This window comes from Ixodes scapularis, unplaced genomic scaffold (genome assembly GCF_016920785.2).
Source record: "Ixodes scapularis isolate PalLabHiFi unplaced genomic scaffold, ASM1692078v2 PGA_scaffold9__187_contigs__length_104089568, whole genome shotgun sequence".
Lineage (NCBI taxonomy): Eukaryota > Metazoa > Arthropoda > Arachnida > Ixodida > Ixodidae > Ixodes > Ixodes scapularis.
In genome coordinates this window covers 25,216,454-25,235,291 of record NW_024609884.1, presented here as the reverse complement: position 1 = coordinate 25,235,291, position 18,838 = coordinate 25,216,454, and the positions used below count along the sequence as shown (strand labels likewise).

Sequence of the window (18,838 nt, the reverse complement as noted above, 5' to 3'; positions counted from 1 at the left end):
GGGCACCTCTTTAAATCGGGACTTAAATCAGACCAGGTTTACTATGATGATTTAAATGAATCCTTTCCCGCAATTCGTAAATTATTTTTTATTACGAAGACGAGAAAAAACAAGTGCTTTTCTGAACAAATCAGAGCTTTGAGCTTTCTTCTTACCCTAAACTTCGTTCGTGAGTTACGTAACATCGTATCGGCAAGCAAATCAAAAACTGAAAGAAAAAAAAAAGAAAAAAGAAACGCATTTTATATAGCTAAAACGTAAGCTGTTTTTGCTTTACTGTGGCTGGGTTTACATTAATAAAAAGTTAATAATTAAACAGTAGTTTAGGTTACAGTACCTCTTTCTTCCGCAATGTTTTCAATATAGAGTTTTAGTATTCTATATAGGAGCAAGCGCTGTGCGTTTGCGCTGCCGTTGCGTGCTCCATGCTGCTCATGCGCGTTGTCGGCGTCAATTCAAGGCCATAGTTTGGGCTCCGCCTTATATAACCTCCTTAGGCTCCGCGCACGCGCAGTGTGGAATACGGAACGCTAACGCAAACGTACAGTGCTTTTCGTTCGCTCGATACGCAATACTAAAACCCACTAGTGATCGGGCGGATTGATCAACCAATCTGCCATGTTTAAAAATACATATAGTGACAAAGAATCACTATTTTCTTGCTACAATAATTTAAATCAAATCCGTCTGATTTAAATAAATAAGTCTGACTTAAATAAAAAATTAGATTTATTTAATTTTAAGACCTGATTTGTTTTTCTGCTTTAACCAAAACTCAGGAACGTCGCTACAAAAAAAAAAATGCATAGGAACCTTTATGTGCACATGAAATAACCTCACAATTTAGAAATTAACGAATACTTGAGCCTATGTTGTTTTCTGAGAAATTATAACCTGGAAGGAGCATGCCGATTATTATCTGTACTTGTATTCACCTCAAAAACCGTAGCAGAAGAGAAAGTCTGGCTCCTGGCGGAGAATTACTAATTTCCCCTTTAACGGGTGAAGTACGATGTACGTGGTGAAGTAAGATGCGCTTCAGATTAGCTATATGTTACCTTATCAAGACGCACACGTTTAACACGTCAAAACCATCGCTTCTTACCACAACAACCAAAATCGCGCGAAAACTACTCCGCGCAGCGCATGCACAATTCGTAAAACTAGATTTTTTTTTTTACCTGACAACGAGTATAGCTACCTAGTTACCAAGACGGGTTGATCTGACTTCATGGAATGTGAAACTTATATCTGGATACTTCTCGTGTTGCTGGGTGAAGTTCTTTTTACCAGGAGAACGCGGTGGATGGGGAATCTGCCTGTCTTTATTTCTTTGTTGTTGTTTTTTTCTTTGTTGTTCCTTAGTTTCGCGGCTGAAAGTTCAAAACGAGATGCAATATGCATGAGGGCTGTAGGTTACCTACTGGAATCCCATTGACTGATGAAGTAGCGACAGGGTATATCCCGACAAGCCTTGGAAGGTGACCGTTCCGTTCTCCACGGTGGCTCTGGAGAACGGGTACAGCTGTAAGGCATCGACAAATTAGTACATACTCAAATAGGGAAATCGCTAAAGTGTTCGTTTTATTCTACACCATTTCAAACGTTGCGGCTGAGCGAAAACGATCTGATTTCTCCCTAGGTGGCGTCTTCTATATGTACACACATTCAGAACAGATAGAACGAGGCGTAAAAGCTCTACGCCGCGGTCAGACTGCCGCTACATCATACAAAAGACAGTCTGCAAACATTTTCTGGAGTGTTTCGCTCCTTTATCTCGGTTCTGTCATCATGTATGCAGGAAACACCGTGTCCTTTGTATAATGTACGCGCAGCGCGACTGCGACTTTAGGCTTCCCGGGACGCGTACAGAAGAGACACCTGCAAGACCAAAACCCGACGATGCATCAGCTGGGCTGCAGGAACGACGCTGCAAGACGTTTCTTTCTAGTAGAACTGTGACGTGAATCGATTAACCTGCAATAAATTGATCCATTCATGCGTCGATTAATAATAACGACGTATCATCTCTTAATCGATTAATCGGTCTGAAGTGGACCGCACCATACGGATAGAAAGAGAGAGAGAGAGAGGGAGAGGAGGAGGAGATGAGAGGGCGCGGGGACATCAGATTGCCGAGCTTTGGTTGGAATGATAGAGCTCTATAGTTGCCCTTTGTCTCTGCTCAGTCCAACCTGAACTCAGTGCTCTCCTGGTGTCCCAGCGCCCACTCTCATATCTTTCTCTCCCCTCAGTTGCTCTCCGTGCAGGGTTGTCATGGCCATCATCTTTGTCGCTACCGAACTAAACATTAAAAAAAAAAAAAAATGGATCACTGCCGAGAGTCTGCTCGTTCGGTGCGCCATGTTTTCGAAGTATATAGAACTGTGAACTTTCTTAACCTTCTTCAATAGCCAAGGAAATCCTGTGTGTTTTGAACAAGTTCTGGGCCGTGTAAAAGGGTGCTTAGCATAACAAAACGCGTTGTTAAAAAAAATATGTATATATATATATATATATATATATATATATATATATATATATATATATATATATATATTTGAACACGGCGAAAATGAATACCATCAAACTAAAGTGATTATTTTGAATATAATTTTAAGATTCAAGGTGCCATTTTCAATCAACAACAAGAAACAACTCAATTTTAGATTTCTTATTAAATAATAATTACAGCGTTATTTCCAACATCAATGTCATTCTAGGTAAAATCGACCAGAGTGCTGTGGTTTGGGAATTATTATTGGGTATGATGGAAAAGGTGTCGATACCCCCACGAAAAGTGTTTTTATTCAGAAAAGGTGACTATGATAGTATTTCTTTAAAACTTTCACTATACTTTCCTTACTTTTTAGATTTCAGCGTGGAAAATGATGTTGGGTACTTATGGGAAATTTCCAAACAAAAAAATATTTTACTCTCCGAACTCACATACCATTCAAAATTCTCTAAGCGAATAAGAGACATAAAAACCGTGGGTTACTTACCCCATACGAGAACATATATCAAACGTAAACGTGGAGCCTATAAAAGTTATCGAACGAGTCTGCATGATGCATCGAAGCAAAAACTTGAAGAGTTATCTAGGAACCTTAAAAAAGATGTAGAAGAAAGCAAACTCATTTTCTATGAGTCTTTTCAAGAGAAACTGATAAATGATCCTCGAAAATTCTGGAAATTTGTCAAAACCAAAAAAAAAAAAAAATGAGAGTTCTATTTCTGCTTTGTTACAAAATGGCAATTTAATAAAGGGGGGCGCTGAAAAGGCCGAATTTTTTAACGCTTACTTTGAATCAGTTTCCACGCCTTATGTTTCAAATCGTATCGCTCAAGTATCTGATCAGACGATGGATATGGTTATGTCGGATGTGCTAATCGAAGTCGATAAATTATGGCTTTATTAAAAGATATAGACACATCAAAACTTTGTGGACCAGATAAAATTTTGCCGATAATTTTTAAAGATTGCAGAGAACAAATTGCTGGTTATTTACATATTATTTTTAACAAGCCGCTCGAAGCTGGTTTAGTCCCTGGTCGGAATGGAAAAAAGCAAATGTGACTCCAAGTTTTGAGTCCGGTTCAAGAAACATGGTAGAAAATTATCACCCTGTGTCACTTACATGTATTGCTTGTAAGCTTTTTAACGCATATTATATAGTTTCTTGGATTCTAGTTATTTCTTTTCTCGAGCCCAGCAGGGATTTCGTCGCGGTTACTCGTGTGTCACAGGACTATCGGAATTCACCCATCTTGTTTCGAATGCTGTTGACAACAAAAAAACGTGTAGATTGTATATATTTGTACCCTTGTAAAGCCTTCGATACTATGCCACGTGATTTATTATTAGAAAAAACTTATATCCATAGGTATCAACCACAAAATTGACAGCTGCGTCACTGACTATTTGTCCGGTCGTGAACAAAGTGTCGTACTGAAAGGCCAGAAATGTTCGTCAATTCTAGGAACCGCAGGGGTACCATAGGGAAGTGTGCTGGGGTCCTTGTTATTTCTTATATTTATTAATAATATTTGTGAAGGTGTACGATCTCATGTTAAATTATTTGCGGATGATTGTGTAGTGTACAGAATAGTGGACCATGACGCAGATGCTTCTGTACTTCAGGACGATTTAGAAGCAATGCAAGGTTGGTATGATCTCCTGGAAAATGGGCTTAAATATAAAAAAAGTGTAAATATATGGGTTTTTACGTGGTATAGCTTGCCCAACTGCATATGAACTGAAAAAGGTATTACTTGAACGTGTAGGCTTGAACGTGTAACTTAGGGTTTATTTTTCGTCTAATTTAAAATGGGATGATCACATTGATGTCTTGCTAAGGCTGGTAAAATGTATTTTGTCCGTAGGAATTTTAAAAATACATCACATAGCGCGAAACAGACATTATATTTTTCTTTTTTCAGGTCGATTCTAGAATATGCGTGCGTCATCTGGGACCCACCTTGGAGCTACCTAGTGCAAAAGTTAGAGAAGTTCCAGAATCAGGCATTAAGGTTTGTGGCTGGAGGTTACAGATACACCAGTTGTACTGAAATGAGAAATAGATTAGTTGGGTCACTCTTAAGCATCGGAGAACGTGTTTAAGGTTAAAAAAAATCACACAGTGTATCATCGACGGACAGGTATTGAACGAATTTGTGTATATTAGAGCCGCATCACGTATCTGCACGATTGGATCACTAAAAAAAAATGGGCAGTGTTTTGTTATCGAACTGACTGCTTTTCTTTATCATTGCTTTGTTCCAACTATTAGGAAGTGGAATTCTCTTTCAGAAGACGTAATCTCGGTTCCTGATGACGTTTATATATATATATATATATATAGATATATATATATATATATATATATATATATATATATATATAAAGAAGATTAGAGAGTTGTATTGAAGTATATAAGTGTATTGTTCATTTTTTTGTGGTAAGGTCACGATGGAAAATTTGCGTAACGAGTTAAATAGGAACGAATGAATGGATGAATGAGCAAAAATAAGTTTATTTTGTATTATGTTCTCTCTTGAGTTTCTATGCCAGGGTTGGCCAGGCTGACCCGACCTAAGAGCCGCAAACAAAACCACGAAACTTCCAAGAGCCGCAAAGGGGGAGGGGGGGGGGGGGGGGGTCAAACTTTTGTTCAGAGCAATAAACGAAACTCGAACTACTTTCAATCTATTCGAGTCAAAAGCAGTCCAATTGTACGTAAGGTAGCAGTAGCACGATATTACTAAACCTCAACCTGTCTTTTGATTTAAAACGCGTTCCATTTCTTTTTTGAGGGAAGTGCTCGGGTGACCGGGAGGGAGGCGCGGGAGTGTGTGTGTGTTTGTGGGGGGGTAGCACCCCTGTTCTATGCTATTGATGTGTATAATGATAATCTGATGTTATGTGTTATACGAAACTACAAGGGAGCAAAGGGCTGTTATGCAAGTTTTTTTCTTGCTTCCGTCATACGTGTATCCTAATGAAAAAACAAAAAGTTATTCTTCCAAATAAATTACTGTGTTTACGCAGCTGTCACAATCAAATGCAAGTACGAATTAATGCCGTGCCTGTACTCAAAATCATAATAACTAGCAAATTTATTTAAACAATATTTCTCCTTATGCTTGTTAAGATTCTTTTTCTTTTTTTTCTTGCGTTGTGCCGAATTGCCTTATTAACACAAACTGAATACCTAAATTAATAAACATTAATTTTCACGCAAACCTTTGAATAGAACGGTAGTAGAGCATGTTCAGAAAGATCCCATCGGGCCCTTACCATCAAGGTAGCTGTTGTGTGACTAACGTTTTCGAAAAAAAGAAAAATGCATAAGGGGGAAAAAATCTTACGTGACTAAAGCCTGGTTCACGCAGTTGTGTTTGACTGCGGTTGACTGCGTTGCGGCTGCGAGAAAGTAGGACATCCCTGCTGCTTATATCCCGTGCCAAGATGATTCCTTGAATTGGATTCCACGCTTCATACGAAGCACAGATGTGTAGGAGAGTCGCTTTCGGTTCTCGACGCAACGCAGTCAAACGCACTCAAACGCAAGTGTCTGAACCGGCCTTAAGGCCGCTAATATCGCAGTTTGCTAGCGGACAGTCACGTGGGATGCTTTTGTTTTTAATCTTGCGCGCTTTCTCGAGTTTCCTTCATAGCTGAAAAAAAAAAAAAAAGAAGAGACACATGAAGGCTTACCTGAGAGAAACGACACGATGGGGTGTTCCTCAACTCGCTCCAGAACATTTGTATTGGTGGGTTTATTAATAATTATCTATAAAAATAGCTAATTATTCTACATTAATTAGCCAGTTTGGCACATAAAAATATATCCTGAATTGCTCAATAAGACTGCAAACAATACTGCGTGAATTCGACACGCGTAGCATGCAAGCTTTTTTTTTTTAATTCCTGGCACAAGTTGGTTGAAACTCCTTGTATCATCCTACTTTTCAATTACTTAGATACTCGGTAGCTGGCAAGCTAACAACAGTATAAGGGTTAATACATGTATCTATTTTCTCTCGTTTGCTTCTGGCCATCCGCCCATGACATTTGATTTCGTGCCAAGCAAACTAATAAATAAAATAAAATGACTTCATTAAAACTTGGTTCCTACATCGCTAAGGTTGTACGTATGCAAAGCACTGTGTTTCCCGAATATATTAGGTTATATCCGCAAAGTCGCAATATTTTCACTACACTACACTCGACCGATTTGACCAATTAAGCGATTAATTATTTCTTAAAGGTCACCGATTAATCGGTTAAAACTTCTAGGCTTAAACCTTAATGTCTAGCCAAGATATCTACAGGACCGTTTTGCGAATCTTGAAAAAAAAAATAATTTGACATGAAATAGACGTATTAATGTTCAATTAGTTCGTCCTTTCAGGCTATTTCAAGACAATACCTAAAAACTTTCCGCTTTTTTTTTTTTGTCTGTTTCTATTGCGCCGTTTCATAACTCTTACGGTAAGGCCGGTGATCCGAAGGCTCACGTTGTGGAAGCTTGGCATCTTTTTTTGATAACCTCCAGCAGCTCTATTTACTGACAAACAGAGGCGACTGAACTGACCGTGGCATACATATATATATAGATACTCCACCCGACCGCGCTGACCCTACAGTTGAAGGTCTCCTTTTAGGACATCGCGCCTGCGCACGACTCGCTCGCGTTGTTAAAACCCAGACCACGTGTCTAGTACACAAAATAACTAAGTGAGGTATCCCTCTTAACAATTGTTCAATCTCCTATTGCAGCTCTAACTGTCATAAGGTCATTAGCGTGTCGTGCCTTTAAGGAAAGAAACTGTCGCTTCCTTCGATTGGTCGACACAGCCTGGCGGGCCGATGGTCGCTCTTAATTGGCCAACCAAAGAGCCACGAACTTGTGTCACTTCACGTGCTTACTTCTGTCCTCTTTTTTTTGTATATAAGCGATTTAACGAGAACCTGCTATACTCAGTTTATCACTAAGCAGACAGTGCGGTGGAAGCTATGGGCTCGCCGGACCAATCAACGTCCTCGCATCCATCACCTGACCGCGCTCTCTGTGCGTGGATATTATCGGGAGCGTGGACACGTGACGAATGGTACGACTGGTACAATGGACACGTATACCTTACACCGCACTATTAACTTGGGGGGAACGGAGCATATAGCCATCATTCGGTGGTTGTTTGTCCGGAAGCTATCTCCTCCGATTGAGGGATCAATTATTGCAGTGTGTATACCTCTGGGTAATTACCTTTCGCGGAGTTCTAATCGCATCTTAATCGTTTAACGAGAGCCCAAATATATTTTAGAGCGGAGATGTACAAATGTGACGAGATGAGGCCACGTCGAGATAAAGCGCCGATTTTGAAGGTTGTCCGATTTTTTTTTTCTTCAGTAAATCACGACAAGAACAGCTGCGAGCCACGATTACCGACGCTTCACCTAGCTCGTTGTAGGGAAGTTATTAACGGAACGCGATAAGTCGCCTGCGTGACATGAAATATTGTTGAGCGCTTCAGTCTCGATGAAATCAGTGCCACAAGATCGCTAGCAGGTCGGTTTCCACTCTTTAAATGACTTTGTACGCTTCTGAGCACTGCCACCGATAAGATAAAACTGAAACGGGCATTATACTCCGTTCGCCCCTAAGTTGACAGGGCGGTGGGAGGTATCCGAAAGTTCCAGCTATGGTGGTACCGCGGTGTGGCAGTTACGTTCCCTAGTTCTGGGGCAATAGCCTTTAACATAAAGATTGTCGCCAACGTTTCTCGTAGATGAAATAATATTACTAAGTTTAAAAGATGCTCATATCTTACAAGATTTGGATCGCTTGGACATCCAAAATTTGGCCGCGTTCTGCTGTTCCTCGTTGATCACCACCCACATTACAGCCATTTTGATAGGCGCCGGCGCGACCTCTTTAGGTCGTGAAACTTGCGGATACCGGTTTGCCGAACCAATCAACCGCCTCTCTTTCATCACCTGACCCCGCCCTCTGCGCGTGGCTCGACAACTGTGTTGTAGGCGTTACTGAAAAGAAGTAACGGAAACGTTACTTGCAAATCAAAGGAACGCGTTACCGACCTACGTTACCTCAAAATGAAAGGAACGCGTTAGCGTTACCGTTACCGATAAAACGTAACGCACGTTACTTTTGCGTCACTTTTTTTTGTTTATAAATTAATGCTTTGTATTGTTTTGACGGTACAGGTATATATAAGCGCCATAGTTCAAGAAAAATTAAATTCATGCAGAAACTGAATATAATTACTTTATCTTTTCTACGCTTTCATCTAAATACTCACGAGAGCAAACGCAAAGAAAAACGCAAAAAGCCAAAAAAATCACATGGCTTCGCGCCTAAAAACACAAAACAAGGGAAGTGTAATTTTTTTTTAGGTTTGGGAAGAAGTAACGAGAAACGTAACTACGTTATCCGTTCCTCGAAATAACTAACGTGAGTACGTTACCCGTTACTGTTTTGAAAAAAAAAAAAAAAATAACGAGTACGTAACACAAAAAAGTAACGCGTTACCGGTAACGCTGTTATTTGTAACACTTTACCGCCAACACTGCCATCACCTAACCCCGCTCTTTGCTCGTTATGCGAGAGAATAACATTCTAGCGAGACAAAATATAGGTCTCATGTGGGGACTGGTTGGCGTGTAAATGTATGACACACGAAGGCGCCGAGGCTGAACCACCTAAAAGACAAGGCCTTTCCCCCTCCTCTACAAACGTCGTCAAATCCACGAATTGCCCTTGCGTCAGCATCGCCGGCAGTGCGTCTCGTCGAGCTTCAGCGTCGCTTGGGACGGGTCGGCGATCCAATAGCGAAGACGTCATACGCGGGCCTTCGTTGGCGAAAGTCGAATGTGTGGGCTCCGGCGAAAAGAAGAATAAAGACAGGCTTTTCATCTTCATAATGGGGTCTGGTGTGAAAGGTAGGCGATTAATTGATCTATAAAGCACATAGCTTTCACTTTTGGAGATGTCTGTCTTTATTCTCCTTTTGCCCGGAGCTTATACCTTACACTGTCATGTTAAACGAAAATGAAGGACTATGACGTCAATTTCGTTGCGTGTGCTCGCGCACACCGGCGGTTGCTGGCTCGTGGAAAGATCTTGCGCCGCTTATTATGGACACTGAAATGTTTCGTTCAGTACCCCTTCGATCCAAGGAAAAGTAGTGCCATTCATTGTTGTGGAAATGCTTGAGACACGAGCCGTGCGCCACTTCTGAGAAGAACATGGCGTCTGAAATCAAGCTCAGTGCTGCGCTGTGCCACCATGATCTTCCCAAGGGCTGCACGTTGCACGCGCCTCTTGCATCGACGCACCATGCGCAACTTTTAAAACGCGGACTTTAACAGCGCTTTCACGCGTGCGCCCTCTCGTGCTCCGTGTTGTTTACTTCATTTACATTCGTCTGCTACCGCCATTTGATCTCGCTTGCCGTCGTCCGCCTTGCCTCTGCTATGGCGCCATGTCGCGAAAAGCGCCATAGCAGCAGTACGGTCAGTAACGCTTCTACGGTAAGTACAGGGTGTCACAAAAGAAAATTTACACTGTCTTTTTTACCGCAAAAATAAACTCGGCATCGCCGAACGCTCACTCTCCGCCCAAAGGTAGAGCTAGAGGTCACAACCAGATGCCAAAGTTTCAGCCCGATCCGATAACTCAATCAAGTTATCGGTTTTCTGAAAATTTCAATGTGGAAATGTCGGCCGACGGAGTTTTCAAACACATGGGGCTCTATGGCACCAGAAACCGAAAACAGGCAAAAATGGGCTCCATTTTCCCATTGAACTTTTCAGAAAATCACTTATAACTTTTGATTAAGCTATCGGATCGGGCTGAAACTTTGGCATCTGGTTGTGACCTCTAGCTCTGCCTTCGGGCGGAGAATGAGCGTTCGGCGATGCATAGTTTATTTTTGCGGTAAAAAAGACCGCGTAAATTTTCTTTTGTGACACCCTGTACTTGCGGGTACTTACTCTAGTCGTCGAAGCCAAGGGCCATATCTATCGCACGGAAGGCCTTCTCCTTAGCGTGATTTTTTTTTTGTACACAGGATGCTTTCCTTCTTACAAAAAAAGTCCTATCTTCAACCACCTGTACGAGGAGGCATTCTAGCTTATAGTTAAAGTAAGGAGCACGGCGGTCAGGGGCGCTAATTATGAACGAGGCCCCATGGGATACAAATAATTCTTGGGGTTTATATTGGTCATGTTGGTCATGCCGGAAGTGAAAACGAGGATAAATATTGACAGGAAGTGTCTATTTGAAGCCTACGTAGTTTAGAAAAAATACACAAACGACACAAATGGCTAACCGCTCTAATTAAAGCGAATCAAAGGTTCTCGAATTTGAGTGTGATGAACCTGCCGAAAAAGCATATTCGAGGCAGCCGAAACTCCAACCATGGAACGGATGTGCTAGCCCCATGCTCTTTCGGGGGTTTTCATAATGTATGCAACAATGGGGGATGTATTCAATCAGGTGTGTTCTGGAAGACCACATGCCGCCGTGTAGTACACGAGCGGCACATTTTTGCACGCGGTGCGTGCCGAAAATAGAATTACCTTTCGCCGTGGTTGTCGGCAAGCATTTGGCCCATCTAGAAATACGGGAGAACTGCGTCGCTCGACTAGGTTTGTTGGTGTATTTCGCCGTGTTTCGTCTCAACTTCAGTCTCACCGGCGGAACAGTTGCCGTGTCTTTATCATTGGCGTCATGTCCATTAGGTGGGACGAGGGACTCCGGCAAACAGGTAGTCTGTCGGTGTCGTCTGTTGCTCGTCCACGTTGGTCAATGTCGGTTGTTGCTGTTGGTCTCTCTAGACTGCTTCACCTTACGATGAACCGCGGCGGACACTACGAGCCATTCCAGCCAATCCAGCGTTGCGAACGTGTCACGTGACTACGTGCTTCGCGCGTCGTTGCTCCTCTCCCGAAGGTCACGTGACGGTCACGTCATTTAATCGTCTTCGATGGCTCGTAGCGTGTGGTCTGCGGTCCATCGTAAAGGGAAGTATAGTGAGACTAGGCTCTAATTCTTACCAACTTAAAAGATCGCAACTTCGCTATCTTATGTCCCCTGTAACGTAAATTAGAGCAATGGTGGCGACGCCAGCGTGTGCGCGGTAGCAATATTATGTGTGACGGCCTGAAGTACTCGAGATCATCTGACGTTTCCAACGTTTCTTTTCCGTTCATTTTATTAGATACAAATTGGAGAATTTGCTTTCGAAAGGCGAACTGCATGACTGTGTCTAGTTCAGAACCGCGGTTGCAGCACAATTGCCAAAACGACAGAGGAAAATGCAGAGAGGCTGATGACGCTGGACGCGGGGGCTGCAGACCACAGTGGCCGGCAGTCGGTCAGATACTTGTAGAAGGAGTCCTTCACCCGGTCGTAGACGTACGTCTCGGCATTCTTGTCGTTAGCGCAGCCGTCTCTCTTGGTCGCCTTGATGGAACAGTCCTTGAACACGCGCAGCTCACTGGGAAATGCACACGGAAGCCTTGAAACTTACAGTAGAATTACAGCACCCACCGTATTAGGACTAATCTACATTCTTCTAATACCCGAGCCACACGGGCAACTCGAATGCCATTTACAACGAATGACATTTGAACGATCGGCCAATCAGCGCGCGACACTCCGAGCGTGGGGCGTTCCCCGCGCCACAGATCGCGAACCGATTCGTCGATCACACGAATGTCATTCGTTGTAAATGGCATTCGAGTTGCCCATGTGGAAACGGGTATAGACGCTTTGCAGCAGCTGTGCATGGACGCCGCCATAACTGACCTTCAGTTTTTGTTTCCTCCTATTCCGTTTATTTCACTTCATCATTACCATAGCAGGCCAGGTTATTGCCACATTAGATTCAACTGTGTCCTTTTCTAAAGCATCGGCCTTTGTAGAGGATCGTCAACTACCGTTTCAGTTGCTCGGCATCTCGGTAAGACAAGATAAGGTCAGCAATGGCGGCTGTAATTTGGCGCTTGTGTAAAGCGTCTATAAGAGGAAACAGAAATCACGTTGTGAATATTTGATGCGCTCGCGTATATTGGCAAGTAAGCGTGCCTCGACAGCTGTCTGCTCTAAACATACCGTCGATCTCACAGGACCCGCCAGTAGACCCTGACTGGTCTCACCATGATCAGAGATTGCAGATAAAACATTTTCAGCCAACGTGTACTCACACGCAGAGATGCTTGGGTTGAGAAATTCCTTTCTTCTTGATATCATCATAGGCTGACTGTTGGCATACATCCACTGCCGCGCGAACCATCTCGAAATTACACTTGCTGTCCGAATTCGACGATACTGGCGTCAAGCTGCTGCCAGGAGCTGCGCAAATCACGGTAAACGTAAATTTTAGTTCTCGAGCGATTCTTGTAACATCGCCACCAAATTTATTTAGAACCCTACTCACCAGTTACATTTCCAGAACTATTTCCGTCCAGTCTCTGGCGAAGGTCTGGAAAAAAATAAAAGGCGAGAAAAGATGATTAGCCAGTAGATACCCATAAATACAGGCCGACACTGCTGATAAAATCGAAACAAAACAGTGTCTTCGAGGACTATGTCTTGATGCTGAATACAAGCGAACAGAAAGTTTCTGGAGTTAAATTTTCACTGTAATGAATATGCTATTCTGATGCCAGAAATAAGTCAATCAACAAATGCCGCCACAAAGCACAGCTAGGGGAGCGAATTCTTATGGAAATAATTAGTTACGTGCAGATTTCATGCGGACGCCCTACCGAAGGCATTTGACCGCTTCCCGCATGCAGAGCTTCTTAGGAAACTACTTACACTTGGTGTAAACCTGAAGGTTGTCAAATGGATTCAGTCATGTCTCACAAATAGAACACAGTTTGTAGAAGTTAATAGCGCAAAATCAGGAATTCTAAACGTAACATCGGGCGTCCCTCAGAGGTCAGTGCTGAGTCCTGTTTTATTCTTGAGATGCATAAATGACACTGCAGATAAACTCAGCCTGACCTCACGGTTCGGCTATTTGCCGATGATTGCTGAATCTATTCAAATATATCAAATCATGCTGACCAAGTCAAACTGAACTCGGCGCTAGAAATGATTAATGACTGGTGCACGGATTGGAAAATGAAAATAAACTACACAAAAATCATGTATGCAAGGGTAACAAATAAAACCAAAAATATCTTATTATTCGAATATGAAATGGATGGTATACCCTAATCACGTGAAAGTAATTTCAAGTACTTGGGTGTTACAATAACTGAAGATCTCAATTGATTGGTGTAAACCTGAACCTTGTCCCAAAAATAAAATATGGATTTGAGCGGAAAGAAGACTACGGTCATTACGACGCAAATTAAAGCCGCTTCACCAGACGCTAAAGTAGCTGCATACCTAAACCTAGTGCGCCCTATACTATAATATGCAAGCATAGTACGGGACCCGTATAGAACCTACCGAATCAACAGGGTTGAAAAAAATTCAGAGACGAGCAGCGAGATTTATGCTGTCAAGATATAGGACGACCGATTCAGTCAGCGACATGCTAAAACAGCTCAACCTGCCGCATCTCGAGCAACGCCGAAAAATAGCAAGATTAAAATTATGCATTCGATGCACTGCAGCCTCTTCAACCTTTGACATTCACCAATAGATAAAACCAAGATCAGCTCGTTTTGTTCGAAGCAATCACCCGAACCAGATAACACCCATAATGGCACGTAATGATGCTTTCGAATATTCATTTTCCCCCAAAATCATAGAGGAATGGAACCGCCTCCCCCATGATATAGTAACTATAGGCTCGTTGAGTGGTTTTGAAAATGAGTTACTACAGTTATAATAATTGCTTTTTGTTGTTTCATGCCATTTTATGTCCGCGTGCTTTTGTGTGTGTTAGGGTGTTCCGAAATTCGTATAGTGCTCTAAATCCAATCAGTATAACTTGTAACGATACTGCGCGCACTGAAGTAGTGCAAATCCAGCTTCAAGATGTTTTAACACGCTCTGAACTCGTAAGTTTAATGCGTGTGTGTGTGTGTGTGTGTGTAACAGCCAAAACATCGGCCACAAGTGATTTTCTTTGAAATTCCACCCTGTATCGGCCTTCAGGCTAACAGTATTAATAAATAAAATTAATAATGGAACATGCTGTGAGTTCACTCTAGAGCGAAAGCGTGTAGAAAATTCGCCCCTTTCCAGCATTACCGTGGCAAAAGTAACACAAAATGTATTTTGTGTTACTATGCGGTGATGATGTATGCATATGAGCGTACGAATTTTACGCCTTGACGGCACGAACATTGTAGTGAAACATTGTTGCGTTTCTGAAAAAAAGCTCTGCTAAAGCTAGCCCTTCAGCGAGAGAGAAACGTGAAGTTTGCGTCTCTTACTGTCGCACACCCCAGTTTTAATCCTGTTATTTCACAACTCTCCGTTTCCTCCGAAGCACATAGTTGGTTTCTTCCCTCTCGCCTCTTGCGTACTCTACCAGCACAGCAACGGTATATTTCTTGCAGACGAAGTGCCGTTACGTTGCAGAAATGAAGACGCTCGCAGCATTTTTGGCGCTCTAAAAGGGTGTCTTACTTTCCATCCTAGGCCTGGTAGAAGGAGCAGAACCCTGATCGCAGGACCACTTGTGGTGACGCAGAATTTTGTCCGCAAAATGCGACACGTGAAACATAACTTCCGAATCCTCGCGACAAGAAGTCTCAGACACGGCCTCGTTGACACAAAGTAGGAAAATGTCACTCGCCCTGGAAATAGGCAAGATGTCACATATAAACCCTGTTCATTAAACTGGAGACAAGGGCACAATATGGGAACGACTGTTATGCATTTGTGCCCGTAGTGGATTGGATTGCCAGGGAATTTATTCCTTTCAAAATCAGCCAAATAAGATTATCACGGTTGTACCTGCAGATGTTTAGCTTGTTGTTCTCTTTGTCCTCCAAAATGGGTTCAATAGTTTTGTTGAGCAGTCGGACGCATTGGTTCAGTTTCAGTACCAGAGAACGCTCCTCGCATTTTTTATCGCTGGCTGTGCGAAAAAACAACAAAAAGCAAGTCGTTACAAGAGAACAAATAAAATCAGTGCCCGGATCAACCGAGCTCTACGTGGGAACGAAGAATTACTTGGAACGTCCTTGCAAGCCCAGCGATGCTCGTAGAGAACGTGAACAATGAAGTGCGTCGTCTGGTCTAAGACTTCTTCGTCCGAATTGCAGTCAGTGTGCCCCAAGGCAATGTTTACACAAGACTTAAAGTTTTCCGTTTGCCTGTGAAACAAAACCAACGTCGCATTTAAGGCAAGCTCTGCATGTCAATGTTAGACGATAGAAGTCATTCTTACGCGCAAATAAGTTTCTGGTTAGTCTTCCTGTTTTCCAGCAGCGGTTCCAAGTTTCCCTTCATGGACTTGAGGCACTCGACCATCCGACGCATGAGCTTTCGTTCGCTGCATTTCTTGCTGATGAACGGGGCTGAACAAGCACGGAAACGTACGGGGTCATATTACTATAAATAATCCTCGTCGTTTTATCTTGTGCAGACACTGGGCCGACCAGTGTGAGAGTACCTTTAGATGGCGATTGTGTGAACTTAGCAGCAGCAGCCACGTTTAGGGGAGGGAGTTTTGACGTCAGATTGGCAGTGAGAAACGCAACTGCAATGATATGAAACAAAATCCCAAATTCCACAACTGTGAGAGAATAGTAGTATTGTTGAAACTAGGATCCATTCGCGAGATGTCAGCTCGTTATGTTCGTGAGCTCCGCACTGTTAGGCTAAGAGCATCGCAAACTTGCGCTCAAGAGCAAAGCTTGCGCTCACAATGGTCAGTGGATATACCATATACATCGCCACTTCACTGAAAACATTACACACGCCATTCTGAATTAAAATCAAGGGTCGTACGTTCCGAGCAGTTGAGGTGATTTTTGACGATGATGTTCGTGGCTTTGATCATTTCTGCATGCGAAGCCGGATCGTTCTCGCAGGATAAGAACAACTGGAAATCTTCAATGCAGGACAGATAGATCTTCAGTAGCCTGCGGGTGAAAAATTCCAATGCATCGTGTTCAGCCAGTAGCAGGAAAGCTAACGGAATTGTGGCATGACCACTGCACGCTTTTGTAAGGGCATGCATGACCCTTCAATAATGGTAGACACCAGAGAAGGGTGAACGGAACTAGGAATGGAAACCGTCTTCTGCTCCACCCACCTACAAGAATCGTCGTTCTTCTTCTCCGCAAGGTACTTTTCCAAGGGCTTCAACCCATTATCGCAGTTGGCGATGCCCTCGTGGAACTTGTTCTTGTCGCAGTCATTGGCGCTGGGCTTGTCCGTATGGTCGCCTGCAATTTACATCACGGGGTACCGATCATCGGGCACCCACCACTGCCACCGGGGTATTATCGTTGCCAACCAGTTTAATTATTTTATCGCGATCTACCGCCAATAATGTTGATAACATCTTTATATGTTATGCCTCACTTTTCGGTAATTTCAGACTGAAACGAGATGAACCAAACAAACACGAGGTCGCAGACGGAATTAACAAAACAAGAAAACCAAAATCGAAGAACTTTCAGTGCGTAAAATTCGAGATGGAAAACACACTGCCCAAGTCCACAGACATACTACTACTTAATATTGATTCTATAAGGCTATTTACACCAAAAATCGTGCACGTTAAAAAGAAAAAAAAAAAAGAAAAGAAAGAGCTGATTTTAGTGAACATGTAACTTTAATGATATGACGTGGCGGTGTTAAAAAAAAAATAACAAGCTAGCAAAACATTATCTTCGATTGCAGAGCCGCCAGTAACGCCATAGGTACCAAGAAACACTGCAACGCCGCGCGCAAGTATTCTCTGGGATGTCCAGAAGCCAGCGGAGCAACAGCATGACGCGTGCACCGGGGATGCGCCCTAAACGTTCGAGGCGCTTAGGTACCTTCGCCGCCGTGTTTGGCCTTGTCGTCCATGCCGAGTGCGTCGAGGCGCTTGACCTCTTCGAGGAAGTCAGCGCGGTTGGAATTGTCGGTGGCGGCTGCGACCGCCACAGCCGCCAGTAAGAGGCACAGCATCTTCATGGCTCGAGCTGCCGAACTGCACGCTGGGGACTCCTCACGGCGACGGCCAACTGTGCAGCTGCAAGACGCGGGCAGGGGACCCTGGCCGCAGTCAGGCACTCGCTGCATCCACCGCCGACGCACAATTTGTGAAAATATATGAGCAAAACGGGTATAACGTGTCTCGTTTCCCACTGTCCCGATTCTCCTCGTTTCAAAGTTTGCGGGAATGACTGTAGTACAAGCCAACCCCACACTTTGAAAATCTGGAACGTCAACTTTCCCGCAAAACATTTGAGAGAGCCAATCGATGCAATCTAAGGAGGCGGCTCGGCGAATGACGAGACTGAAAATACGGTTGGGACACTGCTCATTACGTTTCTCGTACTTGCGTCATGCTCGGCGTAAGGGCGCACACTGCTCCTTTAGACCCGAACATAACTTCAGCCTCGCCGATATTTTTTGAGGGTATCCTATCACAGGGCACGTAGCATTATGTCGATGGGAAAGGAAATGCACCTGGCACTTTATCGAGCCCACGTCAAAAGAACGCAACGCAGAGCGTGCCGCTAAACGAGATTGCAGATATGGCGTGCAAGCATGTGCAGCGTGCGCGCGAGGGTAGCCTTGTAAGGCTTGCAAGTATTGCACGTACTTGCTCACATAAGCAGAGACAGGGCGGCGGCCAGATGTCTCGCTTGCAGTCGTGCATACATTATACGTTAAAGGGAAACTGAAATATTCCTGTACGTGACGAAAACATTTGAATCGTCTTGATTTGGCACTCAAAATCACAAATATCAAAATATTAATTTTTTTTCAATTTCCTGCGGCGATTAGTTATTTAACACGCTTTCAAAATAGCGCCGAAACTGAAGCTGGGAGGGAGCGTGACGTGATGTTCGGAGATCTCGACACCTCCGCGTCTTCCGCAAGTCTTCCCGAAAGGTCGACAGCGTGACTGTAGTTCTCTTATTTGCTCTCGCTGTTGACTCGCCTCTTCGCTGGAGTAGCTAGTTCGTTTTTCGCTTGTCATTATGGTGGTTTATGGCTGTGGAATAGTTTTACTACAGTGTAGTTTTAGTGCCTTGCCTAACTTTCACGGCGGGGTCTTCACAATGCCGTCTTTGTGGAGAGCAAGGTGCGCGGGCGCTAGCAGACCTTGAGCACTCATGAAGCGTTGCACGCTCACTCTTAACTTCGCCATAAAAAAATCGAAATGCCGT

The 18,838-nt window shown here is 43.4% G+C and overlaps 1 protein-coding gene across 1 annotated transcript; it reads right to left on the bottom strand.

Annotated features, from left to right (window-relative positions):
- Window positions 1-11,801: 11,801 nt before the first annotated feature.
- Window positions 11,802-17,633, bottom strand: LOC8043954. Its single transcript, XM_040500366.1, has 11 exons — window positions 17,495-17,633; window positions 16,762-16,894; window positions 16,455-16,588; window positions 16,117-16,203; window positions 15,892-16,021; window positions 15,675-15,817; window positions 15,456-15,579; window positions 15,126-15,295; window positions 12,970-13,014; window positions 12,737-12,884; window positions 11,802-12,027 (listed from the first exon to the last, which is right to left on the bottom strand). The coding sequence occupies exons 1-11, from the start codon at window positions 17,631-17,633 to the stop codon at window positions 11,802-11,804; spliced, it is 1,479 nt and encodes a 492-aa protein (XP_040356300.1).
- Between the last annotated feature and the right edge of the window lie 1,205 nt (window positions 17,634-18,838).